Consider the following 19,727-nt stretch of genomic DNA (forward strand, 5'->3'; position numbering starts at 1 on the left):
TAAAAAAAAAGGAGGGGAGGGGGGGGGAGGGGGCATTGAGACAATCTCCTGAATTAACTACATGCTTTATGTTGAACTGTAGCAGAAAGGAAGAGATTTCCAGGGGGAGGTGGAACTGAAGAGTCCAATTTCGACAGGTAAACCCAGTACTGCCAGATTTTTCATCAAAGATTGTCATTAAGTTAAGATGGAAGAGCACAAGAAAACAGGCAGCTAGGGACGTGGGGACATGGAAGGTTTTGTTGAGTAATCTTTCAAGGATTAAGAGTTTTTCAGGTGATTTATTAAACATCTGAGCAATAATGTTAAATTTATGTAATGATGTGAGTTTCCTGGGCACACCATGGCAATTGCTTCCCTCTAGTTCTTAAAGGAATGAAGGAAGTTTTCTTTCTTCTTTACTGAAGTGAATTGCTAACATCCAAGATACTGGAGACAGAAGCTTTGTGTAATGTTCATGTGTAATTTATTAACTGATACCGTGTATTCACAGAGAGGTTTTCACTCAGTATTTGGAGAAGAATTGCCTGTTAAAATGATGGAAAGTATGTGTTTTCTCCTAGACTGCTGGAAGCAGTCTTGAGGTACTTTGTTGTTGTGCTGATTGTTGTTGTTGCAGTGTGGGATGACAGGACATACAGACAAAGAATGTAGCTTTTGATGTTAGTGAAAACAAATGGCAAGATAAAAAGGAATATATTCTTTTCTCTCATCTTTTTGTCAGGAACAGAGGTGAGTCTAAAGCAAGTTTATGTAATAGATGGTGTTACTCAAAAGGGCAACTTTATGTACCAGAGTATATAGATGATCTATATGAGATCAGGTACTTCAAGTTATTGGCACTTTTGCATACTTAACACAAGTTTAGCCAGAACTTTCTTTTTCTTTATTCTGTGTTGTGTGCTGACTTCCTAAGCTGAACTGACTATGATGCCCTTCTGATTCAACTCCGTGACTTTAAGAGATTTAATATTTTAAGGGATGATTTGATACTTCTAAATTTATTTATTTAATTATTTATAATCTTGAATGCAGTAAGTAGAACTGCAAAGCAAATGGAAAAGTAAGTACCCTAAAAACATGATTTCTTTCTTTTCTTTGTATATTTTCAATTTTGGTGGATTCCTATTATGTCTAAAATAGGAATTTCAAGAAGTTAGTCTGAAGGCAGTTTAGTGTTTTCTATTTGGTCATGGTCTATAAACTAGACTACTGATGCCAAACCTTACTGTATTTCTGGTGCCAAGCCATATATCTCAAGTGATGGTAATAATGTTTAGTTTTACTTGTATTGTAGCATCTTTCTTAATTAGAACTCTTGAGTGTTTGTAATCTTTATAACACATTCTTTCTAATGAGATCGCCCTCTAGTGACAGTTTTGCTGGCAACTTTTAATTATTGCAGTATTTTCCAGCGGAAACAGAAAATAATTTCATCTAGCTTTGTAGATAGTGTTGTTTGCTTCAAAATCCTTCTCGAGATACATAGGAAATAGCTGGATTGATATGCAGAGGAACTATGTGTACTCTCTGGTCCAGTAGACTGGAAGATGCATTCAATTCAATGATCTATGATTTTTCCCTCAACTTGACATAGAAAAACAACTAACATAGATATGAACGTTTATTTAGTTTTCAAATTCAGCTGTATTAAAAGAATGGTGTTTGAAATCTGAAATACTATTGTTAGGACATAAAACACTACCTCCTAAAACATAAATGAGTTAATTGCAGCAGAACTAGTGCTTGTAGTAATAGCTGAAATATAGCTTTCTGTCTCCTTGAGCTGAATGTTACTTTGTGTTTGTCTGAACTCATTGCTCTAGACAGAGTATTAAGCAAGAAATATCTGGAAAACAAATACAGCTTCTGGAATTTGTTCCTCGATTTATTTATTTATTTGTTTGCTTGTTTGTTTATTTTTATTTATTTTTGTCTTATCACTGGATAAAAATGTAATAATAAATTTTAGTTGTTGTTAAAAGTAAAGAATTTGAACAGATGATTATCGGAACCAAAGAATATGAGAGAAATTACATCCTAAAAATAAGAGAACTGCTTAAGCTCTCTTAAGTTTTTCCATAGATATTAAACATTCAAAAGGTATACTTATACACTTATAGTAAAAATATATATATTTTATCTCTTTCCAGCAGTAGAACCCCCAAATCCTTCTCCTCCCAGGTTAATATTCACTTTTACTTTCAGCTTTGAGAAGAAGCTGAAGGTGTTATTTACAGGGGTTTTTTTTCTTTATTTGTATTGTATTTCAGGTTTGATTCCTGTTTCAGAAAGTTCCAAAGCAGTAAAAATATGTTTAAAATTGTATACTGAATGAAAAAATGCAAGTATATTTTTAATGTATGCCTCATACAAATAATAGCAATAACTGTTGGCATCAAACCATAGCATATATTCACTCAGTGCATTGTATTTCCTGCTGGTGAATAAATAACATACAAAACAGCAGCCAAGTTATGTCAGTAGTTGGAAAAGTAATATATTCAGAATAAATAAGAGATTGTTTTGTAAATAGTAGCATTAACTTAGGAAACACATTTTCTCGCATTGTATTCAGTAGCCTTCATACAGTATACAACCAGTGAAAAAGAGTAAAGGTTCTATCAGGCAAGTTTCAACCTGGCAAAGTATCTTAAAAGGTACTCAGTGTAGATTTTATTGTAGAGGTCTTTTATAGATGAATTTTATTTCCAAGGTAACATGGCAGCAAGGACCATTGTATTTACATTTCATGCACTGTATTAATTGATTATCTTACAGTTTAATGTTCCATGATAGAAACTTCTTAGAAGCTTTAAAACAATCAGACACACAATAGAGTTAATTTCTAGTACTAGTCCCCATGTATTCTATGTATGCTTTCTTAACCAGCAGTTCAAGTTCAACTCGCAGAGTGCAGGTGGTTCATATACTTCTCATAAGCTATCATCATCTACATATGCTACATTAAGAAATTGTAATGTATGTATTTGAAAGGTAAAAATTTTGTTTTCTTTGCGTTCAGCTTCTCTTCATTATTCTAACAGTTGAAAAAAGGATGATGAAATATTTTATAACTGCTGAATTGGTCCTCACCTATCAATTCAGTGGAAGACAAATTGCCCTTTACTCAATTGTTGATTAATTCTGCAGAGAGAGGTGAGGGGGCAGAGATAATATGTCTTCCAGTGTGGTCACTTTCTTACTGCACGTTTTTACACAGTTTGGAAAGATATTTATATCTTGATAATGGCAGACGTGAACATATTGGAGCATCAGAACCATTGTGTAATAGATGAGCTCATATGGATGAACTTCTTGGCTATTTATTTTTTTGTTTTATCTTCATCACTGGAAACATAAATTATTGTTTATTTCACTCCTAATGAAACTTCTCTTTGTCAGATTGACAGCCTGAGGCACTGAACTACTTTATTGACTAACCAAAACAGTCTTAAAAAAAGTGGTGGTTCCATAAGTTGAGATACTGTACTACTCTTTCACAGTGCTCAACACACCTTACAATAGACAAGTGGAATTTTAGGGCAGGTTGTACTCCTTCACCAAACTATGTCATTCAATTAAAGTGCCTGAAGTAGAAAGTGTTGGTGTGGAAAAACATCTGGTTGTTATTCACAGTAACTGGCTTTCTGATACATATCAGGAAACAGCAACAAGTGAGCAGTAACTTTATTTGAGCAGTAGCTTTATTTCAGCAGTTGTCATGCTTTGATGATTTTTGGTTACTGGTATTCCACATCATAGCATCATGTAGTGCACTGGGAGTTAAAGTGTTAATACTCCAGTTCTGGGTACCTGCCTGGAGGAGAAAAAGAACTACATTCCCCAGTGGGGCTTTGCTGTCAGAGAGGAGATATAACTCCTGGCAAGTTCGCCTGATTGGGCTTTTCGTCTCAGCACTCCTCTCCTTCACCTCTCCTTGCCTCTGCCTGTCCCAACTGCGTGCATTGCTTCAGTATCAGTGTAAGGCCTTTAGCTGTTTGGACAGTCTTTCTCTCATTATATTTGATTTATTAGCTTCAATTCTAATTATATTGTATTATAGCGTGTTATCTTGCATTCTGATACCATATTTAGTAAATTACTTTGTTTCTCCTCAGATCGTTGCTGCTGTTTTTAATTATTTTGGGGTCCCCTGTTTCCCTTTTCTGGAGGTGTGGATTTTGAGAAATCTCTCCACCCCACTAGTCACGGAACTGGGCAGGACCAGCCTGTAAACCGTTGACAATAGTTAATTGGCCCTGTCTACTAACCGTAGCAATAAAAGAAAGAGGAATTTTAATCTTTGTCATTGTTTTCACTTATAACTTTGTGTTAATCATCTAAGAATTCCTTATGCCACTGCTACTACACAGAAAGATATTGCAATGATAAAGTATGTTTAAAAAAAAAAAAACAAAAAAAAAACTAAATAAAAACTGTTATTACTAGAGCAATATGGAAGAGAATAAGCAACTAGTTTCATAAAAACTCATAATTGCTACTAGTTGTCTACGTGTTTCATGCTGTACTGGAGTAGGGTCATTTGTATACTGCTGCCATTTTTGTTAGCTGTTTTTCATCTTGGTGCTAATGCTGCCATTAAAGCTTGTTCTGACATTTAATCTGTTTCCCTCATATTACATGCAGTTGAGTTCCTGCTGAGCCAGTCTCTCAAAAGACACTCTGGTAAAACTTCCTGCCTCCTTTGTGTGCACTAGAATAGTTATTCCCACATTACTTATTTATGTTTTCCACCAAAATCTATCAGGTTTTCCCTTTCAGACTGTATGTCACAGAATCATAGAATCCTTTGAATTAAAGATCGTCTATTTTCTACTATTTCCAACTGTCTGCCATAGGTAAGGACACTTTCCACTAGCAACCACTGTGTTATCCAAAACCCCATCTAAATTGCTTTTGAATACTTCCAGTGAGCAGAAATCCATAACTTCTGTAGGTAATGTGTTCCAGTGCTTCACCACTCTCAAAAGTGAAGAATTTCTTCCTAATGCCTAATCTAAAACTACATTTTTCTTGTTTAAATCCATTACCTCATTGTCATGTCACTATATTCTCCTATAAAGAGCCCCTTGCAGTTTTTCTTGTAGTCCCCCTTAAGGTACTGGAATGCTGCAATAAGGTTTCCCCAGAACCTTCTCCAGGCTGAACAACCTCAACTATTTCAGCCTCTCTTTACAGGAGAATTGCTCCAGCCATCTGATCATAGCCCTCCTCTGGACCCTCACCGGCAAGAATTTTGTGTGTGGCAGTGTGAAATGCCATTCACAAGTCCAGGTCGATGACTGTAGTTGCTCTTCCTCTCTTATGAGAGAAATGACAGTAAACTTTCTGTATAATTTTAACAAGGAAGAAATTATTACTTTCCCTGGAAGGTGCAAGAAAGAAAATAACTAACAATGCTATTTTTGTTGGAGATATGAAAAGGTGGCATCTGTGTAGCATGAAAAGGTATTTTTTGCTTCTTCATATATACTCTCACTGTAGTATCTTAATAGATCAAGGCTTTAAATATATATAAATAAAGCCACTCCCCACACACCCATCCATACACGCACATGCAATTTTGATGAGCAGGGGCAGGAGATAGAATTTCAAACCATGGCTGTAGTTGTATTTGTATTTGGTACAAAATGGATGGGAGTTTTCTTACTGTGCTTTAACACCATGGGTAACTAATCCAACAGTGTTTCTAGTCTTTGCTTGAAATGTACCCAAGCATACTACGTAATCTGAAAGGAAAGAAGAACCCCACTACCCACAGTATATCAAAACAGAAGTGGAGGGAATATATGGATAAGAACTGATCATTAGTCCAGTGAGAGTTTTAACAGTCTAATGGTGAAAATGTTCTCATACAGAAAAACATCAGTGTTAGTACTAAAACTCTTAAGCAAGAAAGCTAGTTACTGTTGAAACATCCTCTCTGTGTTACGATCAGTGCCAGTGTCTGAGTGCTGAGATCAATATTTTTCATCCTTCTCAAAAAGAACTGGGATGGGAATAGGAACAGAGGTAAAAACAAGTATCAGCATCTCAAAGTCTTCACTATGAGGGAGAGCCCCAGGTATGCAGAAGGGATTTTGTCATTCTCACTGTTCCGGTCATTATGTAAAAAGCCAGCTTCCTTCTCTTGGGTTACCAGCTGCAGCTTTGTAGTGCTCCCTTAATCCCTCAGCTCCTTGTACACCAAGAGCTGTTGTTTGTAAGGCATTGACTCACCCCAGAGGGGCTGAGCTGAAGTTAAAGAAGGGGAGAGAGCAGTCAGTGGACAGAAGCACAGAAGTTAAAACAGGGATACCCAGCTCAGGCCAAGCCAATGGCTTTAATAGCTTACAAAAAGAGAGCTTTGGGAACAAAGTAGATTAAGAAGGAATATGAATGATGATAAAGAGAGACTCAAGATGGAATTTGGAAGAAAGTAGGAGCAACATGGGAATTTGAGGCAGGCACTTAGGAGTGGCATAGAAAAATGGAGTAGTAGCATCAAATGAATATCAGAGATAAACTTGTAATGGAGCTTTTACAGGTGCAAGATGGAGTATGTAAGATGGGTCACAGCTGTCTGAGGAACAACGAAAGTTTAAACTATCATAGAAGAAAAATGCTTGTGTAGGAAATAGAAGCAAGAAAAATGGATTTTTGAGGCCTCTACGGTGACTGGAAATATATGTCCAGAATTTTCTGCTGCATGCTGCATGAACAGTATTCTAAATTCAAAACCTAACATGTATGAAAGCAAGCTCTCATTTTACTACTTCAGACAATCAATAGCCTCCAGTTTACAAGGATTAAATTCGTTACTGAGCACTGCAGTTTTTTCATGCTGCTAGCTGATGTGATTCAATGTGCTAGAGAATACAAACTAGCTGTAAAATGAACCATTACTGCATGTACTGTATTGCTAACAGAATGAACTAGACTTCACTGAACATACTGCCCATTCTAATCGAGATCCTATCAAATAAAAAGGCAGGTGAATGATGGGTGCAGTTTATCATGGGTTCAGTTCTGGATTCTAGTAGCTTTGATTGAACCCCTGAAGAAAAAACAGTTCTATTGTAGGTTGTTTTGTAGATTTTTCTTGTTGTTGTTGTTTTTCCCATCATTTGTGTGTCATCTTTTTTTTGCAGATGTTATCTGTGAAAAGCAGGTACTTGATATATAAGTATGGAACAAGATGCAGAGGGCTCAAAATGCCAGTTTCTTCTGTTTTTCTTCTGTAACATATCTGAAAGCAAGAATGGTTCTTTCTGAAATGTGTTTTCCTGAAGTGCAATCGTCTGCATTACTGCTTTTGTTAAGATTTGGTACTTTTCCAGATTTTCTAGCTGAGCTAGGTAGGAATGAGCACACCAGTGGGCTTTTCTAATTGATGGAAAGCCACTTTAGAATTCTAAGATTCAAAACAGGTTTTTGAAAAGATGCCTTTGCCTCAGAATGACTCTTAGCAAAGTGTATAAATAACGGATGGAAGGAAATGAAAAAGGTGGAGTCTGGGTCTTAGTGCAGTCCAGTGAAAGGACAAAAGGCGATGGACATAAGGTGAATAAGATGAAATTCCATTTAATCCCCCCCAAAAAAAAAAAAAAAAAAAAAATGGTTTTTGACTGTGAGGGTGACCAGACACTGCAGCACATTGCCCACTGTGGTTATGAGCGTTCCAGTCTTTGGAGATACTCAAAGTCCAACTGGGCACAAACCTGAACAACCTACTCTTGTTGACACTGATTCCCAGCAACCTAGGATCATGAAATCATAGAGTATCCTTAATCAGAAGAAACCCAACAGGATCATCAAGTCTAACTCCTGGCTTCACAGAGGTCCACCTAAAAATCAAGCCTTATATCTGAGACCACTATCCAAATGCTTCTTGAACTCCATCAGCTTGATGTCATCACTCTGGGTTTCAGTACCTGACATCCCTCTCAGTGAAGAACTTTTTCCCAACCTGACCCTCCCATGACAGATCTCCATGCCATTCCCTCTCTACCTGCCACTGTAACCGGACACTGGAGATCAACTCTGTTCCTCCACTCCCCTCATGAGGAGCTGTAGGCTGCCATGAGGCCTCTTTTCTCTCATGTCTCTGGGCTTCAGCTGCTCCTCATATATCTTGCACTCAAGACTCTTCACCATCTTTGTAGCCTTCCTTTAGGCACTCTATAATAGTTTTATGTGCTTATAGTGAAGCACCCAAAGCTGCACAGTGTTCTCTTCTACTATGCAAAGTAATAGTTTCACAGTCAGCTAATGACATCTTCCAGCAGTGATTCTGTGACTCTTAAAACTCTTACAAGTGATTTGATACCTAGAACAGTGCAGAGTAGAGGCATTACATTGGAAGGGACCATCAAATGTTACTGAATCCAATTGCCTGGCTTCTACAGGGCTAGCCAAAAGTTAAAGCATATTAATGAGAGCATTATCCAAACAATTCTTGAACATCAACAAGTATAGAGTATCAAGCACCTTGCTAAGAATACTTTTCCAGTATCTGACCACACTTACAGTAAAGAAATTTTCCCATGGTTCAGCATAAGCCTCCCCTGGAGGTTTGAGGTGTTCCCACTTTTGTATCATTGTCTCCCAGGAGAAGAAACCAAGCACTATGTGCTTCACCTCCTCATGAAATTACAGACAGTAATGAAGTTGCACCTCAGCTTTCTTTTCTCCAGAATAGACAATAGTGGATACCATTCATTACTACACCTTGCCATTTTTAACTTTGAGAAATCTATATGAAAAGTTAACATATTATATTTACAGAAGCTGATATCTACATAGAAGTCACAATTGAAGCAGTATATGGGTATATATTGGAGCCTAAATAAATAAAGAAAATAATTGTGTGTTATTTGATTTCGGAATATCAATGTGTTTGAATCTGGTTATTCAAAAGCAAATATTTAATACAGATTCTGAAGGAAGGGAAAATATAAAATTAAGAATTTTAAATCAGTTTAAATCTTTTTTGTCATATTATATCTGCTGGTACATGCTTCCTGTTTATGAAAATGCTATAAATTATTCTGTTTAAAAGGATGTTCTGCTGTTTAAAACTGGAATACCACTTCAAGAACTTTCAAGTTCTTCTTGCAACTGATAGTGCAGAGCAAAAAGAGCATAGCACTATTCTTTATATTTCTGACGAGTTTCTTACTACTGTTCTTACAGGTGTTTTAAAAGAGAGAAAGCGTAAGATGGCATTTGCATAACTGTAACATAAGTCGTATGTTTCTAAAGTTGTTCTGGAGATGTATGATATGCTCTATTTAGCAATTTGCATTTGTCATTTTTTTCACTAATACCAAAATTCTTATGGGAAAGGCCCTATAAGTATTTGCTTTTATAAAGCATGGCATTACTTAAATACCAAGTATTAGTGAAAAAAAAAGAAATCTAAAGTTTGCTTATTTTCTAAACAATTAAGGAATAATAAACACAAAGAACATATTTCATATTTACGTTTTACTCCCTAAAAGAACATTAATACATTAATGATATTTTGCTAGCAGTCTTAGAACTTTTTATCTGAGTTTAGAAGTTAGTAAAAAAGGGCAGGAATAGAGCAGTAACTATTTTATCTGTGTATGATCTCATAAATAATGAATTATCTTTGTTTGTTTGTTTGCTAGTTTGAGGAGTCTAAAAATCATCTTGGCTTTCTAATGTAATGAATGAAATCGTCTTTTTAGAAAAGACTATTTTTCTTCCCATTAATAAGATGCAGTAACCTAATTTTGAGTCTTTATTGCTGCAGGAGTCAGGACTTTGAAATGATTAGGCTCCTTAGTAGTAACCATTTCCTTTGATGTAGCATGGATATTGTACCCCACAAACCAACCACACAGGAAATTAAATATTCTGAAGAAAACACTCTGTTTTAAAGGGGGCAAGTTCTCATTTTGTGTGGCAAGCAATACCTGCTCCCTCCATTGAGAGTTCTTTTTATGATTTAAGAAAATGTTCTCTTATCAAAGTAGAACTATCAAGCTATATTTGAGTGGCTTAATGCCTGGAAGCAAACTTAGACAAAACAAGACCTGCTCTAGTTAATCTTTCACATTGTCTGTTGTACAGTAAAACATTTGCAAGTAAATGTGCAATTTCCTGCTGTCTTCTGTGAAAGAGGGTGTATACTTTTCATGAATTACAGCAATTAATGGCTCAAAAATATATGAAAAAAATTAAATTATCAAGGAAACTTTGTAAAACAAGAAGGCCTTAAAGAACTTTATATATATATATATATATATAGAGAGAGAGAGAGAGAGAGAGAGAGAGAGAGAGGAGCACTGCATTCAAATTTTATGCCCTTGTACAAATTTCAATTCAACAATTGAATATGCTCAAATCATATTTAAATGTGCAGGCAGTGAGTAGATTAATTCATTAGTTACATATGTAGAATGCAGAATAGACTGTTCCTTTATTGCAGTTAATGAGGAAATTTTCTTTGCAGACTTTGAAATCATTAGCAAATTGTACTCTTTGAGTTTTCCGAACCTTATATTCTTGTCATAAATAAAAACAGATACTTATCAAGTTTGTGTAAGTAAATTCTTAATGATAAGATAAAGTGTAGATTTTGGTCCTTTTATTTTCTCTTCTTTTTTGTCATTATCAGCCCTTTGCATGAACATTCAGAAAAAGGGAACATCATGAAAAAAGGATTCTTCATTCTTATTGTGCTTTTGATCTACTGCCTTCTTTCTTAAAAGTTTATTGAATGTTATCTGCCACATTTCATCCTAAACAGCCTAAACAGTGGAATACCTATTTAGAGATTTCACACATGAAAAGATGTTTTTCCATTCCTAAAAACAGAAGAACCTTGTATTCCTTGTTTGACAATTTCTGTTATTGTTTAACAGCTTGGAAAAGATTCACAGGCAATTTTGTCAGCATAAATAAACTGGATATAATTTCAAGTGGATAAATCTAGTGATTCATAATAATACATTTTATGTTCACAAGTAAACTGTGGGAGAAGAACCTCGATATAACTTTTTCTTGTAGTGCAAGCTGATACAATTGATAGTAAAAAAAGTTATTCACATTGGATTCTTGATTTTTATTATTATTATTATTATTATTTTAATATATATATATAAGTACCTGGAACTGATTGGGATAAACTGTGGGTTTTCTTTTGTCCAATATGTTGCCTCTTTTTTATTTATTTATTATTATTTTTTCCAGGTGCTTGTGTACAGCAGGATGGACAGGTCCAGACTGCAGTGAAGACATAAATGAATGTGATTCTGAACCATGCTTGAACGGAGCTACTTGTTATGAATCTGTTAAGCAGGGACAGTTTGTATGCATTTGTCCTCCATTTTATACTGGTGACTTTTGCCATGAGCGCTTCAGCCCCTGTGAACTGCCTTACAATCCATGCATAAACAACTCAACTTGCCTGGCACAGGCTGATGGAAATCCCATGTGCATTTGCAAAACAGGTAAGAGCTGGTATAGTTAACATTCTTTATTGTCTGCACTGCAGAATATTTGCAAATACATACTGAACTTATTATTTTCACTGAAGATAGCATTAAGAATATATACATTTCAAAGAACATAAAACCTTCATGAATTACAGCAAGTATATCAGTTGTGGTAAAACACTGGTAAGATAGTGATCAATTTGCCTAATACTAATTTCTTCTATTACAATAGTTATTAAATTTATGGTTGCTCATGCTTCAGCATTCAGAATTACCTTTTTTTTAATCAATTGTTACAAAAAGTTGAGAGATAGAGATGAACCTGACCAGCAGAGCTGACAGACCAAATTGACAAATCAGGCAGGCAGAAACAGTACAAAAGTTGGACTAAGTTGGAATTGTTTCTTCTTCCTGCTGAGAAGTCTGGAAGACCTGGCCCATCAAAGGAATAATCTTCCCATGACTGAGTGAAAATGTAGATTGCTCTCTGTCTTCATACACAACAAACAAAATCACAACGGGTTCTTAAAGCTTTCCTGGCCCATGGCTTAAAAACCACAATCTCTCCTGCAGTGTACAGGAAATTCTAATGCAGAACAGAGGAACAGTTAACTGCGCACAACATCTCTAAAAGATGTGCAAAAATTGGACTGAGTTGGAATTGGTTCCTCTTCCTGCTGTGATGTCTGGAAGACCTAGCTCATCAAAGGAATAATCTTCCCTTGACTGAGTGAAAATGTAGATTGCTGTCTGTCTTCATACACAACAACCAAAATCGCAACAGGTATTTAAAGCTTTACTGGCCCATGGCTTAAAAGCCGCAGTCTCTCCTGCAGTGTACAAGAAAGACTAAGGTGGAACAGAGAAACAGTTTAGCTGTGCTCAACATCTCTATAAAATTTAGTATGGGAATTAAAGAATACTTTAACTAATTAAAACTGCAGTAGGGAGAATACAATTAATGAGTTTGGAATTTCAGTAGGATATTGAAGTCAATGCATAAAAAATACATAAAAATAGTCAGGACATTGGCAAGTCCTAAAAGTAAAAAATAGCAAATACAGTATTTGATGTGTTACACCACAGTGTTATCACTCATCTTATTGTTTACTGAATTGCAAAAATGCTGGGATGATATGTTATATTTATAATGTGGGTTTTTTTGCTGTTAAAGTTACCATTAGTTACAGAGTTGAAGAAAGTCACTGAGAAGGAGTGTGAGTTGGTTATTGAATGAAAGTATAACATTGAACACCAGGACAACAAGAAAAAACAGCTTTCAATACGATATATTGATCCTGAAGTCTTTTTCTGAAAGGATCTGTAAAGAGTCATGTAGTTCAAATGTTATCCTCCAAACATACTTGCAAACAGTTTCTCAACAATACAAAAAACCTCCCAGCCAATATTCTTATGGAACTTTAAAGGAATCTTCAAGGATGTTTGAAACTTTTAGCTAGGAATCTTCAGAAATCTTCGGGGAGCTAGCTAGAGAGAACTGAACCAGTAAAATGTATAATTAACAAATCTTGGAAAACTAAAAATATGTCAGCATTGAAAAGGGCTAAAAGGCAAAATTTATGATGAGTTAATAGTTCTCAAAGAAGTGTGGTCACTTATTAACGACTATAAAAGAGGAGAGAAAGTAAAATATAAAAATTAAATAGAAGATATTTTATGTTCATACATTTTTCTCAGGTGTCTTCCTCTCTTTTTATTTTTTTTTTACTATGTGTATCCCTTTCTCTTCTGATAAGCCTTCCAGAATTACAGATCTGATTACAAAGGGTAATCACAACTGACATTGTTGGAATATTCCAAGATACCTGACTTAGTACCAGTGACATTCTGATTAAAAGACTTGCATGATATGTAGTTATTTATCCAGTCAATTAGATAATTTGGCTCTGTTTTATAAAGATTTGCAAAATATAGCAGCATATGACATGATGTAAATGAACAAGTATGTGGGTTTTTTTGTTTGTTGTTGTTGTTTCAACCTAGAATAAAAATAGATATGTAATACTTGTGTCAATCACCTGTACAATTTTATAAATTTTGTAGCTCAGCAGCCACATATGAGGTCAGAGTCCACTCCGGCTGCTCCAAAGGAGACCCACCACTGCCAGAGCAGAGCCCTGAGTTATGCTGAAGGAGCTTCTGGGAGAACAGGTTTAAGACAGGGACACAATGCTGCACAACTGCAGAAGGGAGACAGGAAATAGGAGTGGAAAAGTCCTGCAGCTACAAGGGCCAGTGCAGGAGAAAGGCAGGAAGTGCTCCAGAAGCAGAGCAACATCCTTCCACCCTGAAGAGGCCCTTGGTGGAGCATACTGCAGTGCAAGGGCACCACATGGAGCTGATCTCCCCAGTGTAGACATGGAGGAGCCTGCAGCACGGCAGTGGATGTGGCATGGAGAAGGCTGCAGCTCATGGAGAGCCCCTGCAGGAGCAATCCTGGGCCAGAGGTGCAGCCCATGGAGAGGAGTCCATGATGGAACAGGAAATCTGGGAGAGCTGCTGCCCATTGGGATCAATGCTGGAGCAGCTCCTGAAGGATGGGCCCTATAATACAGAGATATGTTGGAGTGGTGCTTGAAGAGCTGTGGCCCATGGAAAGTCTGTGTAGGATCAGCTGGAGAAAGACAGCAGCCCATAAAAGGGACCCCATTTGTAACAGGGACAGAGAGTGACCGTGAAGGAGCAGCAGAGATGAAGCATTATGGTCAAGTATGATAAAGGGCCTGGAACATCTCCCTTATGCGTGTAGGATGAGTAACCTGGGTCTGTTCAGGCTGGGGAAAAGAAGACTGAGGGGGAATCTGATACACATAAATATCTAAAGGAATATGTGAGGCAAATGGATGAAGCCTGGCTCTTCTCAGTGGTATGCAGAGATAAGACAAGGAGCAATGACCTAAAACTTGAACACGGGAAGTTCCAACTTGCAGAACAACTTCTTTAGGGTAAGGGTGACAGAGCACTAGAACAGGTTGCCCAGAGAGCTTGTGGAGTGTCCTTCTATGAAAATATTCAAGATGCAACTGGATGCCTACCTGTGCGATCTATTGTATGTACCTGCTTTAGCAGGGGCAATGAACTCGATAATCTCTTGAGGTTCCTTCCAACCTCTGCAATTCTGTGATTCTGTGACTGACTTTTGACCCATTCTCTTGCACTGCTGGAGGGGGAAGGTAGAAGAAGGGGAAGGGAGGGAGGAAGGTGTCATTTTACTTTTGTTTCTCACTCCTCTAGTCTGATAATAGCAATAGGCAAAACATTACACGAACCTCCCTTATGTCAAATCTTTTTTTCTCATGATAGTAAATGGTGAGTAATCTTCTAGTCCTTATCTTAACCTGTGAAGTTTTTTCATAGTATTTTCTCATGTTATGATGGGGAGAAGGAATGAGAGTAGTGTGATGGAGCTTAGTTACATATTGATGTTGAACCACAACAAACACAAGCAACAAACAGTGATTCATGCAACAGCAAAACGGGCTTCTTAAGAGAATTGCCAGATGTAATACTCAGGAGTTCAACAATACATATTTTGATGTAGTTTGTGTAAGTACTGCGTCTCAAAATGTGAAGACTTCATAGCTATGCATTAGTTTATTGTGATATCTCCGCTGCTTGCAAATCTTGGTTAATAAATAAAATAATAATAAAGTCCACAATGTTCTGCTGATGTATAGAGCTTATAAAGAATCCCGTAAGTCCTCTTTGTTGCCTGGAGAGGTAAATTTTGTGGAATAAAGAATTGAAAGTAGCCATAACAATAACAAAAGATGTGTATCTACACTCTGCATTGCAGATCACTCAGAATTGAAACATGCAGCAGCTATTTCCAGTGTTTCAGAGAAGCAGAAGTAACAAAAGGATCCATTCCAGCTTAAATAGCAGCTTTTTCTACTTCATCCATTGACACATATCAAAATTACCAGAGAATGCTGGAATTTCTTTAAAATGATTTTAATATATCATTCTGACTGCACAGTTTTGCAAATAAATTTTGAGAATGTCGCAACAGCCATTACCTCTTGGTATTTTGATTATTGAGAATTAAAACAAAACAAAACAAACAAACAAACAAACAAAAACAAACAAACAAACAAACGGCAACAACAACAACAACAAAAACAACAGAACATGGATATGTTTCCATTACTGAAGTCACTGTCATGCTATCTGGACTATTAAATGTTTATACTTAAGTACTTGAAAAGTCTTTGTATTTCATCTTCATGTTACTAAATTCCTGAAACTGCTGTTACTTGAATAGTTACTTCTGAGATACATCTACACTACTTGAATAGTAATGCATTTTATTAATTTCCATGGAAACTAGAGAAGCATATGAACATATGAAGAGCTCAATAACACCATTTGGTAGAGCAAATTCTCAGCTACAAAACATTGCTTTTAAACAGAGTCACCATGATAATTACTCATTTTTTCCAGCAATGAAGAAGTGCTTTCATTCCATGCTAGTAAAAATCTGCATAAGCAAAGGAGACCTGCTCTTTTACAGCTGTTATGATAGTGTAATTGCTGAAATGCACCACTCACCACCTCACTGTGCTCACATCCCCTTTTAAGTCTATATAAACATTCAACAAAGCACCGATGAATGTGAATGGGTGCATTTTTTTTCTGCATGAAGGAAATGTATTGACAGACCTTTGCTTCATAGGCACTTCTATGTCAGATTTCCTTTTTCTCAAAGTTCCTCACTGCTGCATCTGTCCTACAGCAACAAAATGTAACTGAATATTGGCAGGAAGCTTCAGCTTCTACTGCCATACCACCAACATCCACCTCTGACACTGTGTTCAATAGGAAGTATTATTTTTGGAGCAGCCAGCATATTTCAATTCCTCAAAAAGAATTATGTGGTTTTCCCTTCAGTGATAATACATGAATCTAAAATTAAATATTGTATTTCTGTGTTTTCCTTAAAGTGAATAACTATGCTGTATGAAAGATTCTACTTGAAACTTCTGTAATACCAATGAGATTCTGTCTGCCCTTAGCTTGTTTCTCAAATTTTCAGTTTTACAGTAGTATTTGACTAGTCTTTTTGACTTGTCAGTTTAAAAAAAAAAAACAATGACTTGATTATCCATCCTTATTATAGGGTAAATTATTAAACTTAATATTGGAGATATTGAGCAACTATCTATGGATTAGCTAATGGATAAATGGAATTCTGTTTTCCAAATTGTCCATTTGCTCTTCTTGATTGATTAGATATTCCTTCTCATTTAGAAGTTCAGAGTAATTTGAACTGAGTTCAGAAAGCTTTTAATTTTTTAGCTTTTGTGCATTAAAAAAAATATAAAATAAAATAAAATCATTTTTTAATATATGTCTCAGGTTTGTAATCTGCAATAGCTACCTTTCAAAGTATATGGCTGGAGGGCTGCAACAAATCATTTGCATGTGGTATTGATTTACATCTTAGTTTGACTGATTTGCAATAGCAAAGGCAGAAAGTAGCTGCATTTAAATGCGCATATTACTTTCTTATACATAGTACTAAATGTTGTTCCTGTATCAATACATTACAGAAGCATGCATATTTTCAGGCTTTTAAGTAATACACTGCTTTACAAAATAGTTTGCTTAAAATAAGAATGACTTTTTTTTTAATTCAAATTAATGAACTACATCTGCCATATAAACTACCAGTTAAGTATTATTTTGTTGGCTACACAAAGTGAATGTTTATTTAGATATTTCAGGTTGCTTTACAAGTAAAAATGTTATGTTCAGCACTGTATTTGACATTTTAAATATTTTAAGTCAATTTATATCTCAAACATCTGTTTTTCCCCCAGGTGAAATAAACTGAAAACCTCTGTATTGCAGACAAAATGGCATCTATACATTATTTTTAGTTTAAATACCTCAGAAGATTATGGCTATAAGTGACAGTATTTGTAACTTACTCAAAATATACTAAAATATTGCAGTGCCCTTTAAATGAAATTTGACTCCCATGTAAAATATAAGAACTGCCTGTCCATGCAGGTTAGACCCAGGAGTTCTCTTGCAATCTTAATGTAAAAAAATTACTAACATAATTCTTTCCTTAAGCCTAATGATCATTTTGAATATTCTTTTGGATTTGAAAATGTTATGATTGGTTATTGTCCAAATATTTTCATAAAATAAATTATTTACATATATTTTGATCTTAATACAATGGTGTATATTTTGCAGTTTGATCTGCCTTGTTTCTACAAGCAATGTACAATGCTATTTATTTCTGTAAGTTTCTCTGTGAAACTGGCTAATTAACCTGTGCTTTGATTGACCTTTCTTTTTAGAAGACTTAATAAATTATAATACTAGACATGCAAAAAATCATGTAAAATAAAATTAAATAGCATTGATAATATTTGTATGTCCTTTTAAGTAGATTTAAATGTTTCTGCTAAATACTTCAAGTTGAAACCAAATGGTTTTTGCTGAAAAGTTTTGTAAAGCTTGCCATCAAGGTTAACTTTGAGTTTTTGCATAAGTTCAAAAGTTGCTTTTTTAAGTTGAAAATAAAATTTTCATCTAAATAATTAAATGTCTTTTTAGCATCAGCATATGTGATTAAGAAAAATTAGATTGAAATTTTTTTATTATATGAGTTAAAAAAGACAATATTCAATATTAGCTTAATCACACAGATGTTATGACATAATGTAATAAATAAATGGTTAAGTTACATAGTGAAACTGATTTTTTTCTCCACTTGTACTAACACAATAATGTTTTGCTATGGACTGGAATAGTGTATATTACCATGCTCAAGTATGTGTCTAAATAGTATTTTATATTTTCATTGCAGCATTATTTACCCCCAAAAAAAGCCTATAAAATATCCATAATGAAGTGGATATGTCCTGAGGAAAATGAATGCCCTCCATTTTCCTTTTTCTGTATTTCAGTGACAACCAAGGTATTTTAAAAAGGAGATGCATACTCATACATTACCTAGCATCTCAAAAGCTTAAGAAGTTATTCCATATAAAATCATAATAATAGTCACACATTTTCTTCATCTAAATCCTAAAATTAGTTAATTTTTGTCTTTTTCTGACTGCCTTAGATGAATTTGATCTCGCTGTGCTTTCGTTATGCTCTGGATTTTTATTAGGTTTTCATTTTTGATACTGTTCTACACATCACCAAGAAAACATTTTCAGTTGCATTTCACAGTATCCAGATGCTCCATCTGAATCTGTCTGGCTCATAGAAGTATGTTAAAGCTTCTTTAGTCTCTGGAAATGAACTTGTTGGAGGTTCTGAATGAAAGTATTTGGAGAAAAAATTGTTTTGGATGAAGACCGCTTATCTCAGCTGATTTTAGAATGAGGGAATAGTGAGAGTGGGCTCCTCTGAAAGAAAAGGTGAACTGGGATTCTTACCAAGCATGTCAGAGCAGGAACCTCACCACCAAGGATCTCATCTTGATGATGTGAATGAGGTGAGCAGGGCAAGACTGATAACAGTATATATGGTTAGCCTGGCATGCCAGATCACCAGTGAAACCTACAGCAGTGGAGCAGGTCTGAGGTGAAGCCAAGAAGCTAGTCTAAGGGTATGAAGGCTAAAGTCAGCATTGCAACTGCAAGAAGGGGACTTGATGTTCTTCTCAGCAATTTTTCTTACAGCTTCTGTGCAGTCTGAGGTTTCTCAAGCACTTGCATTTTCAAGATTGGTTCTGGTCTCAGATAACCCAACTCACAAGGGGATTTGTGACTGTTGTATTACAGAATCACAGAATCGTAGGGGTTGGAAGGGACCTCCAGAGGTCATCAAGTCCCGTCCTCCTGCCATAGCACGTTCCCTACACCAGGTAGCACAGGTAGGCATCCAGGCAGGTCTTGAATATCTCCAGAGAAGGAGATTCCACAACCCTCATGGGCAGCCTGTTCCAGTGCTCACTGTAAAGAAGTTCTGCTTACATTTGTGCAGAATTTCCTATGCTTTACTCAAATCATGTAGTGGAAATCCGTCATTCATAGTTCATATGATCTGTGTTTCAGGATATGAAGGAACTTACTGTGAAGTTAACAGCAATGAGTGCATCTCCCATCCATGCCAGAATGACGGTCTCTGTGTGGATGGGATTAACAGTTACAGGTATGGAAAATTACTTGAGCAACAGATATCTAGTATGGTACATGAGTATTTATTATTTAGCTGTTATTTCGTTCCTCTGCTTGTACTATGCTTGCTGACCTTCAATTATGT

General features: G+C 35.8%; 1 protein-coding gene across 3 annotated transcripts in view; it reads left to right on the forward strand.

Annotated features, from left to right (window-relative positions):
- EYS (EGF-like photoreceptor maintenance factor) overlaps positions 1–19,727 on the forward strand; it is a 779,301-nt gene that overhangs the window by 351,066 nt on the left and 408,508 nt on the right. For all 3 annotated transcript variants that reach the window (XM_085543820.1, XM_085543822.1, XM_085543821.1), the window contains 2 exons: positions 11,227–11,486; positions 19,520–19,616. In XM_085543820.1, coding sequence (XP_085399946.1) covers positions 11,227–11,486; positions 19,520–19,616 — 357 coding nt within the window. The remainder of the gene's footprint in view (positions 1–11,226; positions 11,487–19,519; positions 19,617–19,727) is intronic.

This window comes from Coturnix japonica, chromosome 3, assembly GCF_054131305.1.
Source record: "Coturnix japonica strain WE chromosome 3, WE-NBRP24, whole genome shotgun sequence".
NCBI classification, from domain to species: Eukaryota; Metazoa; Chordata; class Aves; order Galliformes; family Phasianidae; genus Coturnix; species Coturnix japonica.